Source organism: Mercenaria mercenaria, chromosome 10 (genome assembly GCF_021730395.1).
Source record: "Mercenaria mercenaria strain notata chromosome 10, MADL_Memer_1, whole genome shotgun sequence".
NCBI classification, from domain to species: Eukaryota; Metazoa; Mollusca; class Bivalvia; order Venerida; family Veneridae; genus Mercenaria; species Mercenaria mercenaria.
Window position 1 is genome coordinate 24,396,632 of NC_069370.1, and position 24,596 is coordinate 24,421,227.

The following is a 24,596-nucleotide window of genomic DNA, read 5'->3' on the forward strand; positions in this document are numbered from 1 at the left end:
GCGATATAAACTGTATTTTTCAATTGATCTTCATGAAATTTGGTCAGAATGATTGCCTTGATGAAATCTATGCCAAGTTTGAATATGGGTCATCTAGGGTCAAAAAGTAGGTCACTAGGTCAAATCAAAGAACACCTTGTGAATGCAATAGAGGCTGTATTTTTGAATTGATCTTCATGAAATCAGGTCAGAATGATCGCCTTGATGAAATCTAGATCGGGTTCGAATATGGGTCATCTGAGGTCAGAAACTAGGTCAAATCAAAGAAAAATCTTGTGTATATGATAGAGGCTGTATTTTTCAATTGATCTTCATGAAATATGGCCAGAATGATTGCCTTGACAAACTCTAGGTCAAGTTTGAATATGGGTCATCTAGGGTTAAAAACTAGGTTACTAGGTCATATCAAAGACAATACTTGTTTAACTTGAGACCACATTTTTGGTCCAATCTTAATGAAGATTGGCCAGAATATTTGTTTCCATGAAATCACTAGGTCAAACATGTTTACACCGTTATGGTGTGTTTCTCAGGTGAGCCACCTAGGGCCATCTTGTTTTGTTTTGTATTAGTGTACTGCAGTACATTAACCTTTTTGTATTATTTTCTCTATATAATAATACATTATTAAATTATTGATAACCTGCTCTTGGGAGGGCTGTCACTAATGTTGGAAAAACTTGCAGCCCAGTCCTTATGCTTCAGATTTCAATTTAACATTTACTTTACATGCTTTTCAACTTTCATCTGTCTGCCTGCCTAGCTCAATAGGGAGCGCAGATCTACAGATCGCTAGTGCTAGAGTCCGATCCCTGGGTGAGGCGTATGTTCTCCCTGACAATTTGATAGAAGACATTATGTCGTACTCTACCTCTGATTCAGAAATCAGCATTTTCTTACTGAGAACAGGTTATTAATGGTACAGAATCCTGGAACACTGGTTAGGTTCACTGCCTGCCATTACCTAACTGAAATACATGTACTGTTGAAAAACGGCACTAAACCCAAAACAAACAAATATATTTGTACTTTAAATATGTACCAATTTGTTTTCAATAAAATATGTTTAAACTAACACAGCGATTTTTATTCACTGAGCTACAATATCTTCATGATAATCAAACTAGAATTATTTCACAAGAATTGAAGAGAAACAAATGCAATAAATTCAATTTATTTGTAAATTCTAACAGAACCAAACATTAACGTCAGTTTAACACACAGTATCATCTGACAAAGCATGGGTTATATAATACAACTCTGACAATAAATACAATTGCATCAAAACTTTCTACACACTCTGTTTCTGGTTGGATACCATTTTAAATGAAACTGTATAGTGAGGAACACTTGTAGCCAAGTAATACTGGTATTCTAGCAATATCTATACCACTGCTGACAACAAAATTTATGCAAGATCTGTAGATCAAAAACTTGGCATCTGATCCATACTGAATACATTTTATTTGAACTGAAATATTTCACATACCAATAAGAATGCTGGTTATTTTTAAAACAAGAATGTACCTGTATTTATTTGAACAGTGGTACTGTGGTAATGGTGTCCAACTCTTAAGTCTGTAATAATCTTATACACAACTGTTATATGGGGAAATCCTTATGCTTATTAACTCTGTACTACCTCTCGCCATACCCTTTCCTAGAGAACAAGATTTAAAACTTTCTTTAGACAGTGTTGCTACAACAAATAAACAGCTACTTGAATTTATCTGAAATTACTGCATTAAACTGTATTTTATTACTTACTGAAATAGTTACAAATTCACTATAACATTGACCTTTGCCCTACTGACCCCACCAACAGACTGACCAATATGAGCAAAACAATATCCAACTCTTCTTCAAAGTGTATAAAAGTAGTACATTTACTGAAGTGTTCCATAAAATATTGTCTGTTCAAATTGAATACAATTGTTTTACTATGATACACTTGAAACAATTATCTTGAGAAACCATGCTGGTTATAGAATTTTGTACGAGGTGTTCTCTCTGCAGCATCATATACCGGTAGCGGCTCTGGCAGTTCTTTCTCTGCTGGTTTTGGTCTACTTGTTTCATGTAAACGAATCTTCAGAAAATGCTGCATATCCGGTCGTGTCTGTCCGAGCTTTTCCTCCACACAATTGTCAAATAGTTTCTGATAATTTCTACAACTATAAAAAAAAGTTTTATTTTCAGAGAAAGAAGTCTTAAAGACACATTCTAATATGCTCCTTTCTGTTAGCTTATGTCTTTGTTGCGACTAAGAAAGAGCGCTACTATATTTTACTACTATTTTAGATAAAGGGCATATATGAATTGAAATAATGTATAGAACAAGAGCTGTCCGTAAGACAGCCAAGCTCGACTATTCGAAATATTGTCCCAGAAGCAGGAAAATATTACCCAAAAAGGTTAAATTTTAAAAGAGTTTTAAGTTCAAAAGGGGGCATAATTTGACCAAAATGCCTATCAGTTATGGGACTTGCTGCTATCAACTAGTTTTATAACCCCGAAGGCACATGTGAAGTTTTAATTCAATATCTGCATTAGTTTTGGAGATGGAAACTTGCATATAAAACTTTAACAAGAATTTTCAAAGTCCAAAAGGGGGCATAATTTGCCCAAAATACATGCCAGAGTTATGGGACTTGACCCAGTGAGGTTGGTAATTGATCTAGAAAAAGAAAAAAAAGTTTCAAATCTATATGCCTTTTTGTAATTGCTATATGTACTTGCACGCAAAACTTTAACCAGGATTTTCTAAGTCCAAAAAGGGGAATAATTTGCTCAAAATACATGTAAGAGTTATGGGACTTGATCCAGTGAGGTTAGTAATTTATCTAGAAAATGAAAAAAATAAGTTTCAAATCTATATGCCTTTTAGTAATAGCTGTATGTACTTGCACGCAAAACTTTAACCAGAATTTTCTAAGTCCAAAAGGGGGCATAATTTGGCCAAAATGAAGGTCAGAGTTATGGGACTTGCTGCTATCAACTAGTTTTATAACCCTGAAGACACATGTGAAGTTTCAAATCAATATCTGCATTAGTTTTGGAGATAGTAACCTGCATGTAAAACTTTAACCAAAATTTTCTAAGTCCAAAAGGGGGCATAATTTGCTCAAAATACATGTCAGAGTTATGGGACTTGACCCAGAGAGGTTGGTAATTGACCTAGAAAAAGATAAAATAAGTTTCAAAGCTATATGCCTTTAATTGATGGCTGTATGTACTTGCATGCAAAAACTTAACCAAAATGAGTCGCCGACGCCAGGGTGTGTAGAATAGCTAGACTATTCTTTGAATAGTCGAGCTAAAAATAGTGTTTTTCTTAAAGTAATTCACTCAAAATCGGTTATACGTTGGCTGAATAATTCACTTGGGCTATGCCTTCGTGAAATTATCCCACAGACGTATAACCTCTTTTTGTGTACTGATAACGTTAAAACATGGTTTTTCTATACATTATTTCTTAAATAAACTATATGACCCTGACCTGAATGAAATGTATGTTTTGGAATACAGAAGAGCACATGGACATAAACTATCTGAAAACATCTAGTAACACTGTTTCCTTATAGATTACATTTAAATTGCTCAGAGTCAAAAATATGAATTTCCTCGTGTGAAAAAGATAAAGACACAGTAGTTTATCTTATTAATATTACAAGGTAGCTAGAGAAAACACATCATTTCTTATTGAACAATCATAACCACACCAATGAAATAGTCAAATTATAAATAGAATGAAAGAAACAGTACAATGTATATAACAAACGAGCTGTCACTGGAGACTGTACGCTACGATATTTGACCTTGACCTTGACTAAGTAACAAAAAGCCTATGTTATATAATAATGGCTAACACTTGTCCCAAGAAATAAGCAGCTCACCTCAACTTAACCTTTTCTGTTTGTTTGGTTTACAGTCCTACTAACACAATTTAAGTCATATGGTGACTTTTCCACCTTCTGGCAGTGGAGGAAGACCCCAAGTTGCCCCTCTAGGCATGGTTTCAGGCATGGGTGTGCATCTGGATAGAACCACCCACCTTGTTATCCGGCTGGATGACTTTCATACACCTCAAGGGAGGTTTCAAACCAAAATTGGTGATATGCAGAGTTTTGAAGTCAGCAACCTTAACCACTTGGCCATGGAGATTGAAGAAATGAAAACCATCGTCTGACATTTCCATTTCAGTTTTTACGCTCGCAAATGCAGGCAAAACTACTTTGATTTTTTTTTATTTTCCACAGCATTTTGCATGTTTGAGAGTATTAAATTCCAGCCCTGATACAGACAGACACAAGAGCACTACGTCATACATCCTGCATTTCCAAAATGGGCGCATGAAAAGATACATTCACATCATCTACATCCTTGTTATCTTAGCCGCGAACCATTCTTGTTAGTTTACCAGAGTTACAAATTGTATCACACTTACCAGTAAAATCATTGAGGTCATTACAAGGGGTTTTTACAAGATGTGAAGCTGGGCAGGTCTGTTAGAACAAATAATTTGGAAGCAGTCTACATATACAAGGATCATGCTAAACAACTGATACCAAATGTACTGACTTGTGTGAAGAAAACACTGATAAATGGCAGATGATCATATTGTTCTCTAATGAGCTTGAAATGATGGAATATAATTCTATTCTATGCTTAGTTCATATAAGAGTGAACATTATCATAACTGAGCCTCCGCGCAGTCTGGTCAGGATCCATGCTGTTCGGTAACGGTTTCTCTAATTGCAATAGGCTTTGAAAGTGAACAGCATGGATCCTGACCAGATACGCAGCATGGTCTGGATCAATGCTGGTTGCAAATGCACTATGTTGGTTTTCTCATGGTGCGGCTCATATCTGAATTCCAGTTACAAACTACCACTCCAGCATAAATATGCTGTTTATGTTTAAAATTAAATGGGAGAGCATTTTTGTGTTTTACATGCCATGCCTTTTTGTTTCCGTTACGTGTGTAAGAGATTCACCTGGAGGGAATTACTTTTATTTACACAGTCCCATGTCTTTGGAACATGGTGGGGGTAAGAGTGAGGTTAGGTGCACCATAAACCGGTTTAAGCTCCCAAGCGGTGTTTTTGCCACCGTTCCAAGGCGGTGCCCCACTGTGTTCCTTTGTTTGTTTTATCCTTATGTGTTGGCTTTGTGTGCGTGTGTGTTGTTCGTTTTGTCCTTATGTGTTGGCTTTGAGTGTGTGTGTGTGTGGTGCACGCGTCTGCGTGCTAGGGGTTTCGTTTTGAGGTGGCATTCCCTGTTTGATATTTTTCTTTGTTTTTTTACCTTTTAAATTCCATTGATGAAGACGTATCTATACATCTCCAATAATCTGTAAAGCTATCTGCACAGTTTTTCTTTACTTTCTGCAGAAACTCAATGCCGCATCTTGTGACTTCTTTCCCTTCGTTCAAACATGGACGTGGATCTCTCCCATTTTCTGTTTTACACAGCATAAATTCCTGAAGTGAAAGATCATTTGAGCCGTGCCATGGGAAAACCAACATAGTGGGTGTGCGACCAGCATGGATCCAGACCAGCCTGCGCATCCGCGCAGTCTGGTCAGGCTCCATGCTGTTCGCTTTTAAAGCCTATTGGAATTGGAGAAACTGTTAGCGAACAGCATGGATCCTGACCAGACTGCGCGGATGCGCAGGCTGGTCTGGATCCATGCTGGTCGCACACCCACTATGTTGGTTTTCCCATGGCACGGCTCATTTTTGTAAACTTGTAACAGTTAAAACATACAAGGTAACGACAGCGAAAATATACAAGTGTTACTTTGTTGTATAAAGGTATACCATCCAGAATAGGTAATATCTTCAATTTTCAATTGCAATAAAAAAACAAGGTTTTTCTATGATTTTACACAATAATCTAGTTTCTGAAATATAATGTAACCCAGTTTTCATTTTTTCCTGTACAGTAAGCATAATATAAGTACTAAGGGCCATAACTCTAAGAGTTCCTCAAACAATTTTGCTGAAATTTGGAAAGTGAAATGATTAAGTACAAAAAAAAGGCCATACTTTTGACAAAATGCATATCATAGTAATGGTCACCGTCAGTATAATAAAGGACCTGATTTAGTTATGGTATCCAGAACCACAGGTACCCTGCGGCTGGACATATTGCCGTCATGTTTATTTCCCACCCTTCTTTCTCATATTTGAAATTATTGACACTTCTAGTTACCAAATACTCCACAGCTTTCGATTTAAATGCTTCTTTAAAATATTCAAAATTTTCCGATGATATTAAAAGAAAGTCAAGGTAGATCTGACGCCATTTTTTCAACCAACGGAAGTGGATTGAGCCCAGCTTAGCAATGAAATTGACAAATTCTGCAAGAACAGGTAATGCATAGGCATTACCACCGTCAAGCCAGGCTCAATCCACTTCCATTGGTTGAAAAAATGGCATCAGGCCTGTAACCTTGTCTTTTAAGCTCACATGAGTTTTTCTGATCGCTCGATGTCCGATGTTCGTCGTCTGTCAACATTTAGCTTGTGTATGCGATAGAGGCTGTATTTTTCAACTGATCTTCATGAAATTTGGTCAGAATGATCTCCTTGATAAAATCTAGGCCGAGTTCGAAAATGGGTCATCTGGGGTCAAAAACTAGGTCACTAGGTCAAATCAAAGAAAAAGCTTGTGTATGCGATAGAGGCTGTATTTTTCAACTAATCTTCATGAATTTTGGTCAGAATGATTATCTTGATGAAATCTAGGCCGAGTTCGAAAATGGGTCATCTGGGGTCAAAAACTAGGTCACTAGGTCAAATCAAAGAAAAAGCTTGTGTATGCGATAGAGGCTGTATTTTTCAATTAATCTTCATGAATTTTGGTCAGAATGATTATCTTGATGAAATTTAGGCTGAGTTCGAAAACGGGTCATCTGGGGTCAAAACTAGGTCACTTGGTCAAATCAAAGAAAAAGCCTGTGCATGCGATAGAAGCTGTATTTTTTAATTAATCTTCATGAATTTTGGTCAGAATGATTATCTTGATGAAATCTAAGCCGACTTTGAAAATGGGTCATCTGGGGTCAAAAACTAGGTCACTAGGTCAAATCAAAGAAAAAGCTTGTGTATGCGATAGAGGCTGTATTTTTCAATTAATCTTCATGAATTTTGGTCAGAATGATTATCTTGATGAAATCTAGGCCGAGTTCGAAAACAGGTCATCTAGGGCCAAAAACCAGATCATAAGGTCAAATCAAAGAAAAAGCTTGTGTTTGCGATAGAGGCTGTATTTTTCAATTAATCTTCATGAATTTTGGTCAGAATGATTATCTTGATGAAATCTAGGTCGAGTGCGAAAACGGGTCATCTGGGGTCAAAAGCTTGTATTCACGATAGAGGCTGTATTTTTCAATTGATCTTCCTGAAATTAAGTCAAAATAATAACCTTAATAAAATCTAGGCTGAATTTGAAAATTGGTCATCTGCGGTTAAAAAGAAGGTCACTAGGTCAAATCTTAGAAAAACCTTGTGTATGCGATAGAGGCTGTATTTTTCAATTGATCTTCATGAAATTTTGTCAGAATGATTGCCTTGACGAAATCTAGGTCAAGTTTGAACATGGGTCATCTGGGTTCAAAAATTAGGTCACTAGGTCAAATCAAAGAAAAACATTGTGTATGCAATAGAGGCTATATTTTCTTATTGATCTTTCTGAAATTAAGTCAGAATGATCACTGGGTCAAATCAAAGAAAATACTTATTTATACTCAAGGTTTTTGCTTCAATTTTAATGATAATTGGTCAGAATATTTTTTTCCATGAAATCACTAGGTCAAATTATGGTGTGTTTCTCAGGTGAGCGACCTAGGGCCATCTTGGCCCTCTTGTTTAATATCATCGGCAAATTCAGAATATTTTAAAGAAGCATTTAAATCGAAAGTTGTGGTGTATTTAGTAACTATAGATGTAAATAATTTCAAATATGAGAAATAATGGTCAAATCACAGCGGTTAGTAAACACGACGGATATGTGTCCAGCCACTGGGTACCTCTGCCCAGAACAAAGAGGTCTAAGATTTCATGGTTTTTACAGATATTCTGTAAATATATAGACATTCAATAAATTTAAAGATTTTTCAGTCTATAAATTTACAGACTGGGCATATGAAATCTAATAAAATTTTAAGTTAAATCAAAACCGCAGACTTCATGCATATATGAACGTTATTCCTTGTTTTCTGTCAATATAAATGACTTTGAATTTTCGGAAAATGTGTAAAAAGGCAATATTCAGGAATAGCCCCCTGGGGACATTAGCCTACTGTCCAGATTTTCACAATGACACAAAATATCAAAATGTGTGACGCTTGATCGTTCTATAGTCTAACAAGAGCACCGCCTTGCGGGTGCTGACGCTCATCTGATTTTTTTTGTGTAATAGAAATATTGTCCTACCCATGATTTTCTAAGTCTAAAAAGGGCCATCATTCTCGCAAAAAGCAGGATAGAGTTATGTTTCTTGATGTACAGTGTCCACTTATGATGGTGAAAAACTGTTGCAAGTTTTAAAGCAATAGCTTTGATAGTTTAGGAGAAAAGTTGACTTAAACATAAGACTCAACCAAGAAAATGATTTTCTAAGTCCAAAAGGGGCAATAATTATTGCAAAAAGCAGGATGGAGTTATGTTGCTTGCTGTACAGGGTCAGCTTATGATGGTGAACAAGTGTTGCAAGTTTCAAAGCAATAGCTTTGATAGTTTAAGAGAAAAAGTTGACCTAAACATAAAACTTAACCAAGAAATCTGATATTTTCTAAGTCCAAAAGGGGCCATAAATCTTGCAAAAAGCAGGACGGAGTTATGTTTCTTGCTATACCGGGTCAACTTATGATGGTGAACAAGTGTTGCAAGTTTTAAAGCAATAGCTTTGATAGTTTAGGATAAAAGCTGACCTAAACATAAAACTTAACCAAGAAAACTGATTTTCTAAGTCCAAAAGGGGCAATAAATCTTGCAAAAAGCAAGATGGAGTTATGTTTCTTGATGTACAGGGTCTGCTTATGATGGTGAACAAGTATTCCAAGTTTCAAAGCAATAGCTTTGATAGTTTAGGAGAAAAGTTGACCTAAACATAAAACTTAACCAAGAAATCTGATATTTTCTAAGTACAAAAGGGGCAATAAATCTTGCAAAAAGCAAGATGGAGTTATGTTTCTTGCTATACAGGGTCAGCTTATGATGGTGAACAAGTATTCCAAGTTTCAAAGCAATAGCTTTGACAGTTTAGGAGAAAAGCTGACCTAAACATAAAACTTAACCTGGCAACGCCGACGCAGACGCCGACGCCGACAACCGCTCAAGTGATGACAATAACTCATCATTTTTTTTCAAAAAATCAGATGAGCTAAAAATAGTATGGTTATTTCCCACTCACCTGTCAAATTTTAAGTGAGCTCTGAATGTTATTATGACATTGTTAGAAGTTATCGTAACGTTTAGTTTCTGTATGGATGTCCTTTTCTAAGTTAAAATTTTCCACTGATATTATGTTATTTGACAAGCGTCCATATATATAATCCAGGAATACGTCCCAGGACATATTCCTGAATTATATATATAGTGATAAATGTTGTATCCTGTTTTATAAGTATGATTTATTTACATTGCTACTCAAGGGGAAGATTTCCCTGGGAAAAGGGTTTTCTTCGGGGGCTTCCATGCTACAAAAAAATGGGGCTTGGCAATGTTTGGGTGGTAACTGTCTTAAATGATTGATTTTACAGAATGAATCTAAATATATATTAAATGCATGTAAAGAATACGTCCCAGGATGCTTTCTTTCAAAGTAGACTGCCACTGAAGAAAACGTCTCTGAGCGCTTTCTTTTCATGCATTATTTATTCACATTCATTCCGTAAAATGATTCATTTAAGACAATAACTGTCTTAATCAATCATTTTACGGAATGAATATTAATAAACAAGCATCCCGGGACGTATTCTTCAATGGCAGTCTACTTTGAAAGAAAGCGTCCTGTGACGTGTTCTTTACATGCATTATACAGATCTATTCAGATTCACTCCGTAAAGTCAATCATTTAAGACAGTTTCCCCCCAAACAATGCCAAGTCCCATTTTTTTTCTGAAGCATAGAAGGCCCCGAAAAAAACCCTCTTCCCCTTCAGTAACAACAGATATAATTTCACAAATATAGAAAAAAAATCGTCACTATATACATAATCTAGGAATAATCCCGGAACGTATTTCTAGATTATATATACAGAAACGATTTTTTAACCTGTTTATAAGTATCATTTTTTTCTATTGCTACTCAAGAGGAAGATTTTCATGGGAAGAGGGTTTTCTTCAGGGGCCTCAATGCTACAGAGAAATAGGGCTTGGCATACTTTTGCAGGTAACTGTCTTAATCATTTTTCGGAATGAATGTGAATAAATAAAGCATGTAAAGAAAACGTCCTGGGACGCCTTCTTTAATGGTAGTCTACACTATTCATATATATTCACATTATATTCATGTTCATTCCATAAAATGAATCATTTAAGACAGTAAATGAGTAATTGTCATAATTGATCATTTTACGGAAGGAATGTGAATAAATAAGCATGTAAAGAAAACTTCCCTTCATGCTTTCTTTAATGGCAGTCTACTATGATTACATGCATTATATATTCATTCCATAAAATGAATCATTTAAGACAGTTACCCCCACCCCCTCTCCAAAAAAAAAAAAAACAAGAGCTTGTCGAACACGAAATGCCCCCCTTGATGCATTCAGTAATTGCACAAGGAACAGAAATTATATGCTCCTGTAAATTAAAGTTCTACCATTCTGGTTTAATCTGACCTTGACCTTTTACCTATTAACCTAACAAGAGATTACAGAGTGATCTTGGCGCCATCCACTGAACCATTTTCGAATGTTACAAATTTCAAGGCTAGCTCAAGGTCAAAATCAAGGTCAAATTTCATTTGGGTACAAAACAATGTGTATGTGGTCCAAATTTAAAAAGGTGTGGCTTGAGAAATGTGAAAGCAGGTCACTAGATCAATTTCAAAGTCAAAGTTCATTTCGGTAGACAGAACTATGCATGTGCTTCAAATTTGGAGGCTGTAGCTTGAGAAATGTGAAAGTAGGTCAATAGGTCAAAATCAAGGTCAAATTTTATTTTGGAACAAAAAACTATGCATGTGGTCTAAATTTGAAGCCTGTACCTTCAGAAATGTGAAAGTAGGCCACTAGGTCAATAACAAGGTCAAAGTTTTTTTCAGTACACAAACCTGTGCACGTGGTCCAAATTTGAAGGCAGAAATGTGAAAGTAAGTCACTAGGTCAAGATCAAGGTCAACTCATGTCAAGGTTCATCTTGCCACTCAAAACTATACATGTGGTCAAAATTTGAATGATAAAAGTTTTATGGATATGAAGATTCTAGGTTTTTCCCCATATAAGTCTATATAAACCATATGACCCCTGGGGCGGGGCCATACTTGATCCTAGAGGGATAATTTGAACAAACTCGGTAGAGAACCACTGAATGATGCTACATTACAAAATATCAAACCCATAGTCTTTGTGATTTGGACAAGAAGATTTTCAAAGTTTTTCCCTATATAAGTCTATGTAAACCACGTGACCCCCAGGGCGGAGCCATAGCTGACCCTAGGAAAAAAATTTAAACAATCTTAGTAGAGGACACTAGATGTCATATACAAAATATCAAAGTCCTTGGCCCTGTCGTTTTGGACAAGAGGTTTTTCAAAGTTTTTTTCCTATATAAACCATGTGGCCCCCAGGGTGGGGCCATATTTGACCCCAGGGAAATAATCTGAACAATCTTGATAGAGGATCACTAGATTTTGTTACATACCAAATATCAAAGCCCTATGACCTATGGTTTTGGATAAGATCAGAAACCGTTTAACTGTTCCTGACCAATGCGACCTTGACCTTTGACCTAATGATGTCAAAATCAATAGGGGTCATTTGCTAGTCATGGCCAACCTAACTATCAATTTTCCTGACACTAGGCCAAAGCCTTCTTAAGTTATTGCCTGAAAACCATTTTAATGTTCCTGGTCACTGCAACCTTGACCTTTGACATACTGACCTCAAAGTCAATAGGGGTCATCTGCTGGTTGTGACCAACTCCCTATCAACTTTCGTTACCCTAGGCCTAAGCATTCTTGAGTTATCATCCAGAAACTGTTTTACTGTTCAGGATCACTTTGACCTTGACCTTTAACATACTGACCTCAAAATCAATAGGGGTCATCTGCTGGTCATTACCAACCTCCCTATCAACTTCCATGATCCTAGGCTCAAATGTTCTTGAGTTATCATCCGGAAACTGTTTTATTATTTAGGGTCACTGTGGCCTTGACCTTTGACATACAGACCTCAAAATCAATAGGGGTCATCTGCTGGTGATGACCAACCTCCCTATTAACTTTCATGATCCTAGGCCCAAGTGTTCTTGAGTTATTATCCGGAAACGGACTGGTCTACATTCCAACAGACCGACCTACCGACCGATATCTGCATAACAATATACCCCTCCTTCTTCGAAGGGGGGCATAAAAATGCAAAGCCCCATTTTGTCTGTAGTATTGAGGGCCCCGAAGAAAACCCTCTTCCCAGGGAAATCTTCCCCTTTACTAGCAACTGACTTGTTCTTTCAGGTATAAAAAATTTTGTCAATATATATATAACCTAGGATTACATCCCTGGACTTACAGTATACCTGCATGGATCATATATATAGCAACAAATTTAGTAAAACTTGAAGCTTGTATGCTTGGAACATTTCCATTAGACAATATGATTATTTAGATAGAACTGTTCAAATAAATCTTAGGTTTACCAATAAAGATGCCTGGTATGCACACTTGTATTGAATTTATTTCTTTACCGCACTATTTGCAGAATACTAAAATGATCCAATCCGCTTGAAAATGCTCCTATATTAGTCTTATCTATAATATTCTATATGCATGTAATAAGTGAAACTTTTCGATTTAAACTGCGGTTTTGATTTCAGTTGTAATTCTATTAGATTTTATATACCCAGTCTGTTAATTCATAGACTGAAAACTCTTTACAAATATCAAAGAAGTATAAAACATACAGAATGGCAACAGGAGATAATCTTGCATAAGCTTGTGTCAGCGCATTATCTTACTGAAGCGTTTAAATAGTTCTGGCTACCATAACTTAACTGACGCTATTTTTATTTTCCGATGGTCCATCCATTAAGTTATGGCTAAACCCCATTTGGTTACCCAACCAGTATCAAACCGCAACATCTCGCACAGTCTCTCATGAGAAACTGATGACATCATGCAATAGTTCAGAGCATGTGGTTATTTTTGAAAAATGTAGATAAAAATTTTACCTATTTATGAAGTTAATTAAATCATAAACATAACCATTTTTGATAAAATTCATAAAATCCTACCTTAGAAGGTTTAAGTTTGCAGAAAAGGTCAATAAATAATGATTCTATATCGCCTAATGGTTTTCAAAATGAAGGGTACCCTGATCAGGTGACACCGTGATAGCTGCAATGGCGGACGAAATAATGCAAAGGTACAGATAACTCGCCAATAGCGGGTCACTATCTAAACTTTTAGCATATAGTGAAGAATGTTTAGACTTCCATGATATCTAAACCTACTAACACTTAAAACTATTGCTTGCATTCATTTAAATGTTTGATTTATTTGAATCATTCTTTCATGTCTGAAGTTACGATGAAATATTTATACCTGTCTGATTTACCAATAGGGGGTCACTTTTGCCAATAGGGGGTCACCTAGTTTATCATATTTTCTATCCATTTAAAATAGTCCTTTTTCTGACAAAACATGACTGTGGTATTAGAAATAAACATTTCAAGACAGAATAAAATGAGAGATAGTATGTTTACATTTCAAACAGGAGATATTAAGTCAAAGAATATAGCACTAGTTTCCACAATTGTATTTCTATGCATAATTAGCACCAACTATATCTAAAACTAAAATCAAAATATTGATTCACAGAACCTTATTCATTTATCTACATTTGCCAGTTCAAACCAGTACAACATCAAATCAACCTTTGATTTGTATTTTTAAGCAGAATAAACAACCTTTTGATTATCCCTGAAATGGGTGATTCTCTATTGGCTGAATGGCCGCCTCTGTTTGATGGCACTTTTTTTGATTGAAGTCAATCTAAAATTCATAATCATATTATTCCTATGAAAGTGTGTGTTTCACTCTTCAAAATGGTACCAAATTTGTGTGGTTTTATCTAAGAAATTGTGAGGTATGCTAAAAAATATTCTACTTTGAAGAATTCAAGAGTGCTAAAATCAGTCAGGAAACATGGTTGCAAGAGTTATCCAGGGGTCACGCTGTTGATCGCCACTTGAGCCATTTGCGACAAAAAATTAAATGTGGCTCCGAAATTTTCTAATTGGCGAAAATACCCGAAGCTATGTCTGTCCTCAAAACTACGAATATTGCCAGTTTTACGAACCAAAAGGTGTGAAAAATCGATAATCTGTGTAGACACAACATCCGTTATTGAAAGGGAGGGAGCCAATTTGAATTTTTTTTATTTGATTAGGTAGTTAATTGGCGATAATTAGATTATTGAATAACAAACTAGATAATTATGATCATCATTTTGTGCACTTGATACGATTTTATGAGCAGTCGGCCGTTTAACGGTTTATAAACAAATTTTCTATGATTGCCGAGGGTTATAGTTTGGGCAAAAACAAATAAAAATGCTTTAGACAAACAGAAATTGTAAGTATTGAATAGCTATGATGATAGAAAAGCAATAAAACATAGGTATTTTATCAAATATTTAATTCTAACTTACGTTTTCCGAATTTGTCACCCGTTTTCGCGACTGTGATTTTCAGTTATTTCTGTCATTTCTGACGAGATTTTTTAGTGCAATCTTAACAAGAGATCACAAATGATCTTGGCGCCCACCAATGTGCCATTTTTGAGTGTTCCAAATTTCAAGACTTATTGACTACCTCAAGGTCAAATTTCATTTCCGTACACAAAACTGTGCATGTGGTCCAAATTCGAAAGCTGTAGCTTGAGAAATGTGAAAGTAGGTCACTTGGTCAATGTCAAGGTCAAAGTTTGTTTCGGTACACAATCCTATGCATGTGGTCCAAATTTGAAGCCTGTAGCTACAGAAATGTGAAAGTAGGTCTCTAGGTCAATCTTAAGGTCAAAGTTCATTTCGGTACACAAAACTATGCAAGTGGTCCAAATTTGAAGGCTGTAGCTTGAGAAATGTAAAAGTAGGTCACTAGGTCAAAATCAAGTTCAAATTCTATTTCGGAATACAAAACTATGCACGTGGTCCAAATTTGAAGCCTGAACCTTCAAAAATGTGAAAGTAGGTCACTAGGTCAATGTAAAGGTCAAAGTTCATTTCGGTACACAAAACTATGCAAGTGGTCCAAATTTGAAGGCTATAGCTTGAGAAATGTAAAAGCAGGTCACTAGGTCAAAATCAAGGTCAAATTTCATTTCGGAATACAAAACTATGCATGTGGTCCAAATTTGAAGCCTGTACCTTAAAAATGTGAAAGTAGGTCACTAGGTCAATCTTAAGGTCAAAGTTCATTTCGGTACACAAAACTATGCAAGTGGTCCAAATTTGAAGGCTGTAGCTTGAGAAATGTAAAAGCAGGTCACTAGGTCAAAATCATGGTCAAATTTTATTTCGGAATACAAAACTATGCATGTGGTCCAAATTTGAAGCCTGTACCTTAAAAATGTGAAAGTAGGTCACTAGGTCAATGTGAAGGTCAAAGTTTTTTTCGGTACACAAAACTATGCATGTGGTCCAAATTTGAAGGCTGTAGCTTGAGAAATGTGAAAGTAGGTCACTAGGTCAAAATCAATGTCAAATTTCATTTTGAAACATGGAACTATGCATATGGTCCAAATTTGACGCCTGTACCTTCAAAAATGTGAAAGTAGGTCACTAGGTCAAAATCAAGGTCAAAGATTTTTCCAGTGCACAAAACTATGCATGTGGTCCAAATTTGAAGGCTGTAGCTACAGAAATGTGAAAGTAGGTCACTAGGTCAAAATCAAGGTCAACTCATGTCAAGGTTCATCTTGCCAATCAAAAATATACATGTGGTCCAAATTTGAAGGCTGTAGCTACAGAAATGTGAAAGTAGGTCACTAGGTCAAAATCAAGGTCAACTCATGTCAAGGTTCATCTTGCCACTCAAAAATATACATGTGGTCCAAATTTGAAGGCTGTAGCTACAGAAATGTGAAAGTAGGTCACTAGGTCAATCTTAAGGTCAAAGTTCATTTCGGTACACAAAACTATGCAAGTGGTCCAAATTTGAAGGCTGTAGCTTGAGAAATGTAAAAGCAGGTCACTAGGTCAAAATCATGGTCAAATTTTATTTCGGAATACAAAACTATGCATGTGGTCCAAATTTGAAGCCTGTACCTTAAAAATGTGAAAGTAGGTCACTAGGTCAATGTGAAGGTCAAAGTTTTTTTCGGTACACAAAACTATGCATGTGGTCCAAATTTGAAGGCTGTAGCTTGAGAAATGTGAAAGTAGGTCACTAGGTCAAAATCAATGTCAAATTTCATTTTGAAACATGGAACTATGCATATGGTCCAAATTTGACGCCTGTACCTTCAAAAATGTGAAAGTAGGTCACTAGGTCAAAATCAAGGTCAAAGATTTTTCCAGTGCACAAAACTATGCATGTGGTCCAAATTTGAAGGCTGTAGCTACAGAAATGTGAAAGTAGGTCACTAGGTCAAAATCAAGGTCAACTCATGTCAAGGTTCATCTTGCCACTCAAAAATATACATGTGGTCCAAATTTGAAGGCTGTAGCTACAGAAATGTGAAAGTAGGTCACTAGGTCAAAATCAAGGTCAACTCATGTCAAGGTTCATCTTGCCACTCAAAAATATACATGTGGTCCAAATTTGAAGGCTGTAGCTACAGAAATGTGAAAGTAGGTCACTAGGTCAAAATCAAGGTCTACTCATGTCAAGGTTCATCTTGCCACTCAAAAATATACATGTGGTCCAAATTTGAATGTTGTAGTTATTGACAAGAACATATTAAAAGCTTTTCCCTATATAAGTCTATATGAACCATGTGACCCCTGGGGCGGGACCATTTTTGACCCTAGGGCGATAATTTGAACAAACTTGGTAGAGAACTTCTAGATGATGCTACATTACAAGTATCAAAGCCTTAGGCTTTGTGGTTTGGACAAGAAGATTTTCAAAGTTTTTCCTTATGTAAGTCTATGTAAACCATATGACCCCCAGGGCGGGGCCAAATTTGACCCTAGGGGTATAATATGAACAATCTTAGTTGAAGACCACTAGATGATGTCACATACAAAATATCAACGCCCTAGGCCCTGTGGTTTTGGACAAGGGGTTATTCAAAGTTTTTCCCTATATAAGACATTATAAACTATGTGACCCCCAGGGCGGGGCCATATTTAACCCCAGAGAAATAATTTGAATTATCTTGGTAGAGGACCCCTAGATGATGCTTCAAACCAAATGTCAAAGCCCTAGGCTCTGTGGTTTTGGATAAGAAGATTTTCAAAGTTTTTCCCTATATAAATCTATGTAAAATATTGAAATAAACAAAGGGCCATAACTCACTCATAAATTGTTGAACCAGTCTGATTTTCAGGGGGACACAACTAGGCTACCAATACATCATTCTGACAAAGTCTGGTCAAAATCCCCCCAGTAGTTTCTGAGGAGATGCGATAACGAGAAATTGTTAACGGACGGACGGACGGAATGACGGACGGACGGACCACGGACGCAGAGTGATTTTAATAGCCCACCATCTGATGATGGTGGGCTAATAAAAAGCCAATAAAAAGTCTACACTTAAGAAACAAGAGATCACAGAGTGATCTTGGCGCCCACCAATGTGCCATTTTTGAGTGTTCCAAATTTCAAGACTTATTGACTAGCTCAAAGTCAAATTTCATTTCCGTACACAACACAAATCTATGCATGTGGTCCAAATTTGAAGCCTGTACCTTCAAAAATATGTGTAGGTCACCAGGTCAATCTTAAGGTCAAAGTTCATTTCGGTACACAAAACTATGCAAGTGGTCCAAATTTGAAGGCTGTAGCTTGAGAAATGTAAAAGTAGGTCACTAGGTCAAAATCCAGGTCAAATTTTACTTCGGAATACAAAACTATGCATGTGGTCCAAATTTGAAGCCTGTACCTTCAAAAATGTGAAAGTAGGTCACTAGGTCAATGTAAAGGTCAAAGTTTGTTTCAGTACACAAAACTATGCATGTGGTCCAAATTTGAAGGCTATAGCTTGAGAAATGTAAAAGTAGGTCACTAGGTCAAAATCAAGGTCAAATTTTATTTCGGTATACAAAACTATGCATGTGGTCCAAATTTGAAGCCTGTACCTTAAAAATGTGAAAGTAGGTCACTAGGTTAATGTAAAGGTCAAAGGTCATTTCAGTACACAAAACTATGCAAGTGGTCCAAATTTGAAGGCTGTAGCTTGAGAAATGTAAAAGTAGGTCACTAGGTCAAAATCAAGGTCAAATTTTATTTCAGAATACAAAACTATGCATGTGGTCCAAATTTGAAGCCTGTACCTTCAAAAATGTGAAAGTAGGTCACTAGGTCAATGTCAAGGTCAAAGTTTTTTTCAGTACACAAAACTATGCATGTAGTCCAAATTTGATGCCTGTACCTTCAAAAATGTGAAAGTAGGTCACTAGGTCAAAATAAAGGTCAAAGTTTTTTCCAGTGCACAAAATTATGCATGTGGTCCAAATTTGAAGGCTGTAGCTACAGAAATGTGAAAGTAGGTCACTAGGTCAAAATCAAGGTCAACTCATGTCAAGGTTCATCTTGCCACTCAAAAATATACATGTGGTCCAAGTTTGAATGTTGTAGTTACTGACAAGAACATTTTAAAAGCTTTTCCCTATATAAGTCTATATGAACCATGTGACCCCGGGGCGGGGCCATATTTAACCCTAGGAGGATAATTTGAACAAACTTGGTAGAGAACCACTAGATGATGCTACATTACAAGTATCAAAGCCCTAGGCTTTGTGGTTTGGACAAGAAGATTTTCAAAGTTTTTCCCTATATAAGTCTATGTAAACCATATGACCCCCAGGGCGGGGCCATATTTGACCCTAGGGGTATAATTTGAATAATCTTAGTTGAAGACCACTAGATGATGTCACATACAAAATATCAAAGCCCTAGGCCCTGTGGTTTTGGACAAGAGGTTATTCAAAGTTTTTCCCTATATAAGTCTATATAAACCATGTGACCCCCAGGGTGGGGCCATATTTGACCCCAGAGAAATAATCTGAATCATCTTGGTAGAGGACCACTAGATGATGCTTCATACCAAATATCAAAGCCCTAGGCTCTGTGGTTTTGGACAAGAAGGTTTTCAAAGTTTTTCCCTATATAAATCTATATAAATTATAGAAATAAACAAAGGGCCATAACTCACTCATAAATTGTTGAACCAGTCTGATTTTCAGGGGGACACAACTAGGCTACCAATACATCATTCTGACAAAGTTTGGTCAAAATCCCCCCAGTAGTTTCTGAGGAGATGCGATAACGAGAAATTGTTAACGGACGGACGGACGGACGGACGGAATGACGGACGGACCACGGACGCAGAGTGATTTCAATAGCCCACCATCTGATGATGGTGGGCTAAAAATTGACAACTGTTGCTAAAGGAGCACTTATTTTGAAGTATTTTTCGAGAATAAAACATGCGAAGGCATCGAACCCCACCCACTTATAGGCATTTTTTTTTTGACATCTTTATTTTAAATGTGATTTTCAGAATTTTTTATTACAAGGAAATGGCAGATGTTTATAAAAATGATCATTTTAGAAATTAACACAAATTGATTTTTTAAATAGCTTTTTAAAGGGTTACTAAGAAATATGTAATAACTACATTAATTTCTTGAGTAGTATGAGTACTTTGGTACATATAAAGTAGTCCTCAAGAACGTCAATGCTATGCGTTTCGCCGTTGTTGGCCTCATAATTTTATCTTCGGAAAAAGCAGTGGCTCAGAGAAAAAAATTCCCAGTGTGACCACTGGTTATCTCCTCATGGAACTCAAACTCATTAGATTAGATCCATTTTCTTTTGTTTAATAATTGCTAAATGATAAGTTTATATAACTGGATACTTAAACATTGTATACTCTAATATGTTTAAGAGAGATTCACATTTTATTTCCAAGTGACCCGTTATTGGCAGTGATTCTCTATTGGCGAGTTGATTGTAGCAATTCAGAAACTTATGTGTATTACTTGTATTCAAATTATGTTGTATTGATGATTTTATGCCAGATCAAAAGTAAAATGGATTAGATCTAGAAATTAATATTTTAAAGTAAAAGGTTAGTCTACTGTGTTTCATTTGTTTTGTTGAACTTTTAGCGTGCCAGACTTCTGGCACGATTGCTGGTTAGGTTTCAGTAAGGGATTTGTTTCAGCGCAGAGATCTGTAATAGCGTATAAACATCTCTGAGCTGAATATTTTTAGCTTAGTAGCGTTTGAAGTATTACACTGGCAAATTATAGAATCTTGGACGTTTCGACCCCAAGACATTTCGACCCCAAGACATTTCAACCCCAAAATTTAATTTTCTTGGACAATTCGACCCCAAAGACATTTCGACCCCAAGACATTTCGACCCCTCAGAAATAGTTGTATGTTTTCATTTTATATTTCTTCCATTTTACATATTTTAGAAAATATGAATATATAGATCTATATAAATATTCTATTTTTAAATACATGTCAGTGAATAAACCGCGCTGGTCGGAAAGGATGTTATTATTGGAACTAATTAAGTTATTTCTTCATGTTATTTTGATAATCTAAGAAGAAAATATATTATGAAAAAACAGTTTTTAAAAGATTATATATGTTTATATATGAATATAAAAACGTTTACTGCATTTATTGCCAAAGCACGAATAATGTCCTTTGATTAGTCCTGATAGAGTTTGATTGGGTTATCACCCCTATTGATTATATCAATAATCAGTATATTTGTAAGCACACACAAATGACATGTGACAAACAATGTCTAACAAGTAAGTGCAGATAATATGATAAGCTTTTATTTAATTTAAAAGCTAACAAAATTATGGTGATTGTGGTTCATCCACGAGTGCGCAAATTTTCCCGTGCGCTCAACAAATTTCAACTTCGTATAAAAACGTTTTGTGCATTTTATTTCCTTTTGTAAATTAATTATTTATTTGAGATATGATTGAATTCTATCATAAACCCTAAAAATACGATTTATTAAAGAAATACCTGTGTACATTAGAATATTTTAGGACATGGAAATTCCGAATGTACAAATTTCCAGTGTGCACGCCGATTTTCAATCATGTACAAGACGTAACGCGCAAAAGTATTTTAATTTCCTTTTGAAAAATAATAATTTATGATCTATATGTTTGAATTCAGTCATAAATCACTTAAAAAATACCATTTGTTGAAGAAATACGGGTGTATTTCAGTTATGGCAATTTCCCGCGTGGTCACCGAATTTCAATCTCTTATAAAATCGTTTTGCTTAAAGAATTTTATTTATCCTTCTGAAACTTATTATTTATATTATACCGAATGGTTTTTCTGCAATAAACCCTACAAAAAACCATTTTATTAATAAAAAAGGGTGTATTTCGGTAATGGAAATTTCCCGCGCGGTCGCCGAATTTCAGTCTCGTATAAAGTCATTTTGCGTGAACGCATTTTATTTTCCATTCGTATTTTATTCATTTATGATTTATATGATTGAATTATTTAAAAAAAACTTCAAAAATACCTTTAACTTACAAAATACAGGTGTATCCCGGTTATGGAAAATGTATTCCGGCGTATCCCGGTTTTTTAGGTGGATTCCGGTTTAATGTGTGACCGAAATCGCTTGAAGTTGCTTAAATCATACTTTTAAAATCATACATTAAATCACGTGTATTTGCTAAAATATTTAATATAGAAAAAAGTAATACGGCTGTCACATTTTCTTTACAGATATGAAATATGATAATATTTTTTCCCGTTTTTTAACAGAACAGTACTCACATATTCTTACATTTTGCAGAAACGGGGATTTCGTGTTTGATATTTTACAACTGGAAGGAATGTCGTACATAGAAAAGAAAAGAGCAGTTTGTAAAATACGAAAATCATATTCTGTAAAGCAAATACTTTATGTGTGCGTCAAAATCCCGTACGAAAATAACATTAAATGCAAAAATAAGCAATATGTTGTTTAATTTCCTATTGTTTTCTTTACATTTTCGCCCAAATTAAAGATAATGTTGACACATGTTTATAAATATCTGATGTCACCACAATCGCTTGTTAATTGCAATGCGCACTGCAGATAAATGCACACCTGCTGTATATCAACAAACAATTAATCAAGGTGTGATAATCCAATCAAAAGATTACGTGTTTCTGATTATGATTTTAAATATCAAGATAATGAAGATGATGACATCTTAAACTTCTTTGAGTTACATTATAATTATTTATATTTGGTTGAACCCCATAGAATGAGATGCATATATCTTTCGAAAAAAAAGTCAAATAAAAATATAAATAAATAAAGAGGTATTAAAGATGTGAACTTTATTAAAATTATTTCATAATTAAAATCGGCGAAATCGGCCCATGATTTAAAAATCTTTCTTTTTTTTTTTTATTATAGCCGTGTACTAAAATAGTCTTTAAGATGATTTGAACATTTAAATAAACACCAAGTATGAAAATTTGTTATATGAAGGTTATTTTAAGATAGATAATCAGAACGATTTGTTCATAAATTATTTACGTAATAAACGCGGTTGATACATAAATCCCATTATTTTAATAATTTATAAATGATGATTATTTGGGTATTGTGAGATAAAAATCACTCATTTTTCATATGAAGGCATGTACTAATATAGACTTTAAGAAATTAAAAAAAAAGAATTTTAGAAAATAAAGAAATTTAGACAAATAGATCTATGGCTCATTTTTGTAAAAAAATCTTATTTTCGCGAAAATAACCGTATTTTAACATTTTAAATTAAATTGGTAATTAAACGTAATTACATTTTGAAATTGCTCAATTATCTATAGATTAAAGCTTAATTATAATAATGACGGCATTCTTAGATGTTTTCAGGCATATCATTGAATGGGGTCGAAATGTCCAAGGAGTTGGGGTTGAAATGTCTTGGGGTCGAATTGTCTCTTGGGGTTGAAATGTCTTGGGGTCGAAATGTCTTGCTAGCCAAATTATACACTGTTATAGGGCTGGCACGATTCGGGTCCAATTTTCAAATGACAAAATCATTTTATTTAATGTAGCCAGTAGAAATACAAGTGTTCCTCCAGTGCTTGTTTCGAACCCACAAATAATGCATGCACGAACTATTGAACTAATAGGGCAGTTGGGTAGAGCCAAACACTGCCCTGAAACAAGTTTGTGGAACTTATCCCACCCACTGACTAAGATCGTTACTATATCTCACTTTGCTGGCGTTGTCACAATATTTGCCCATTTGCAGACTAGCAGCTTTCAGTGCTGGAAATGTCAATTTAATCTCCGGAATTGTAACTTCCTCGTAAGAAGGAAGGTAGAATGTCTCTGGAAACGGCATTTTGAAGATTCAGATGTGCAAGGAGAAAGCCAAGGGAGGCAATCACGACAAATAATTTGGTTCCCAGTGCTCTACTAAAATTACAAGGAACCAGTGGTTGTTCCCGTACCGTACCGTACTTTCTAGTCTGAAAATGCAAAGAGCTATAAAAATAAATAATGTGTTTTATAGTTCTTTGGAAAATGGAAGTAATCACCACTTTCATCTATGTGCTGTGTGTCTTTGTTGAAAAATGGGCATTATTCTAGGAGACGAAAGCAAAGGTTCAACAAGTTTTAAGACGCATAGAAAATCCGTAAAAAATAGAAAAAAGTGGAAACTTCACAGGTCGCCCAACACGACAAAAACGAAAATGTTGCAGGCTCGGTTTGAATGAGCCTATTCATGGACGGTAGTGGAAATGCTTGCTACCGTCCACGCCCTCTAGCCCCGGGTTGAGCAGAACTCAACATTTACACATGTTAAAAGTACAAAAAGCAATTTAGAGACATCCGCAGATGTATTCAAACGGCGGTGAGCAAGGAACCTTCAATGATACACAAGTAAAGGGTTCGCCCCAAACGAGAAAACAATGGGCAGAACTAAACAAACTGGAATTTAGAAAGGGGATCTGAGATAATGGAGTCTGCGTATCACAGGAACTGTCAAAAGACAAAATTAAAAAGCAGGCACCATATCCAAGGGGTGATTATACAATACCCAATGCTATGAAAGCGGGAGTATTGGAACCACCCAGGCCGAAATGGTCATGTTGAGAAACTAAACAGTACCAATAACACGACATAAAAGTCGTGCTGAACAATCTGAGAATATCGAAATATAACAGCCCTGACTGAATGTACGGGGAGACT

General features: G+C 35.6%; 1 protein-coding gene across 1 annotated transcript; it reads right to left on the reverse strand.

Annotated features, from left to right (window-relative positions):
- Nucleotides 1-1,161: 1,161 nt before the first annotated feature.
- LOC123559627 (NADH dehydrogenase [ubiquinone] 1 alpha subcomplex subunit 8-like) lies at nucleotides 1,162-23,799 on the reverse strand. The gene is made up of 3 exons (XM_045351593.2): nucleotides 23,617-23,799; nucleotides 5,308-5,483; nucleotides 1,162-2,174 (listed from the first exon to the last, which is right to left on the reverse strand). The coding sequence occupies exons 1-3, from the start codon at nucleotides 23,743-23,745 to the stop codon at nucleotides 1,961-1,963; spliced, it is 519 nt and encodes a 172-aa protein (XP_045207528.2). The 5' UTR covers nucleotides 23,746-23,799; the 3' UTR covers nucleotides 1,162-1,960.
- Nucleotides 23,800-24,596: the final 797 nt, after the last annotated feature.

Bases quoted from the DNA above. Each gene is read 5' to 3' on its own strand.
- LOC123559627 (XM_045351593.2), bottom strand. From the start codon at position 23,745: ATGCCGTTTCCAGAGACATTCTACCTTCCTTCTTACGAGGAAGTTACA. The intron at 5,484-23,616 runs GTGAGATATAGT...CTTTCACTTCAG, and splicing joins ATTGTGACAACGCCAGCAAA to GAATTTATGCTGTGTAAAAC. The intron at 2,175-5,307 runs GTAAAAAAACAA...TTTTTTTTATAG, and splicing joins TCATCAATGGAATTTAAAAG to TTGTAGAAATTATCAGAAAC.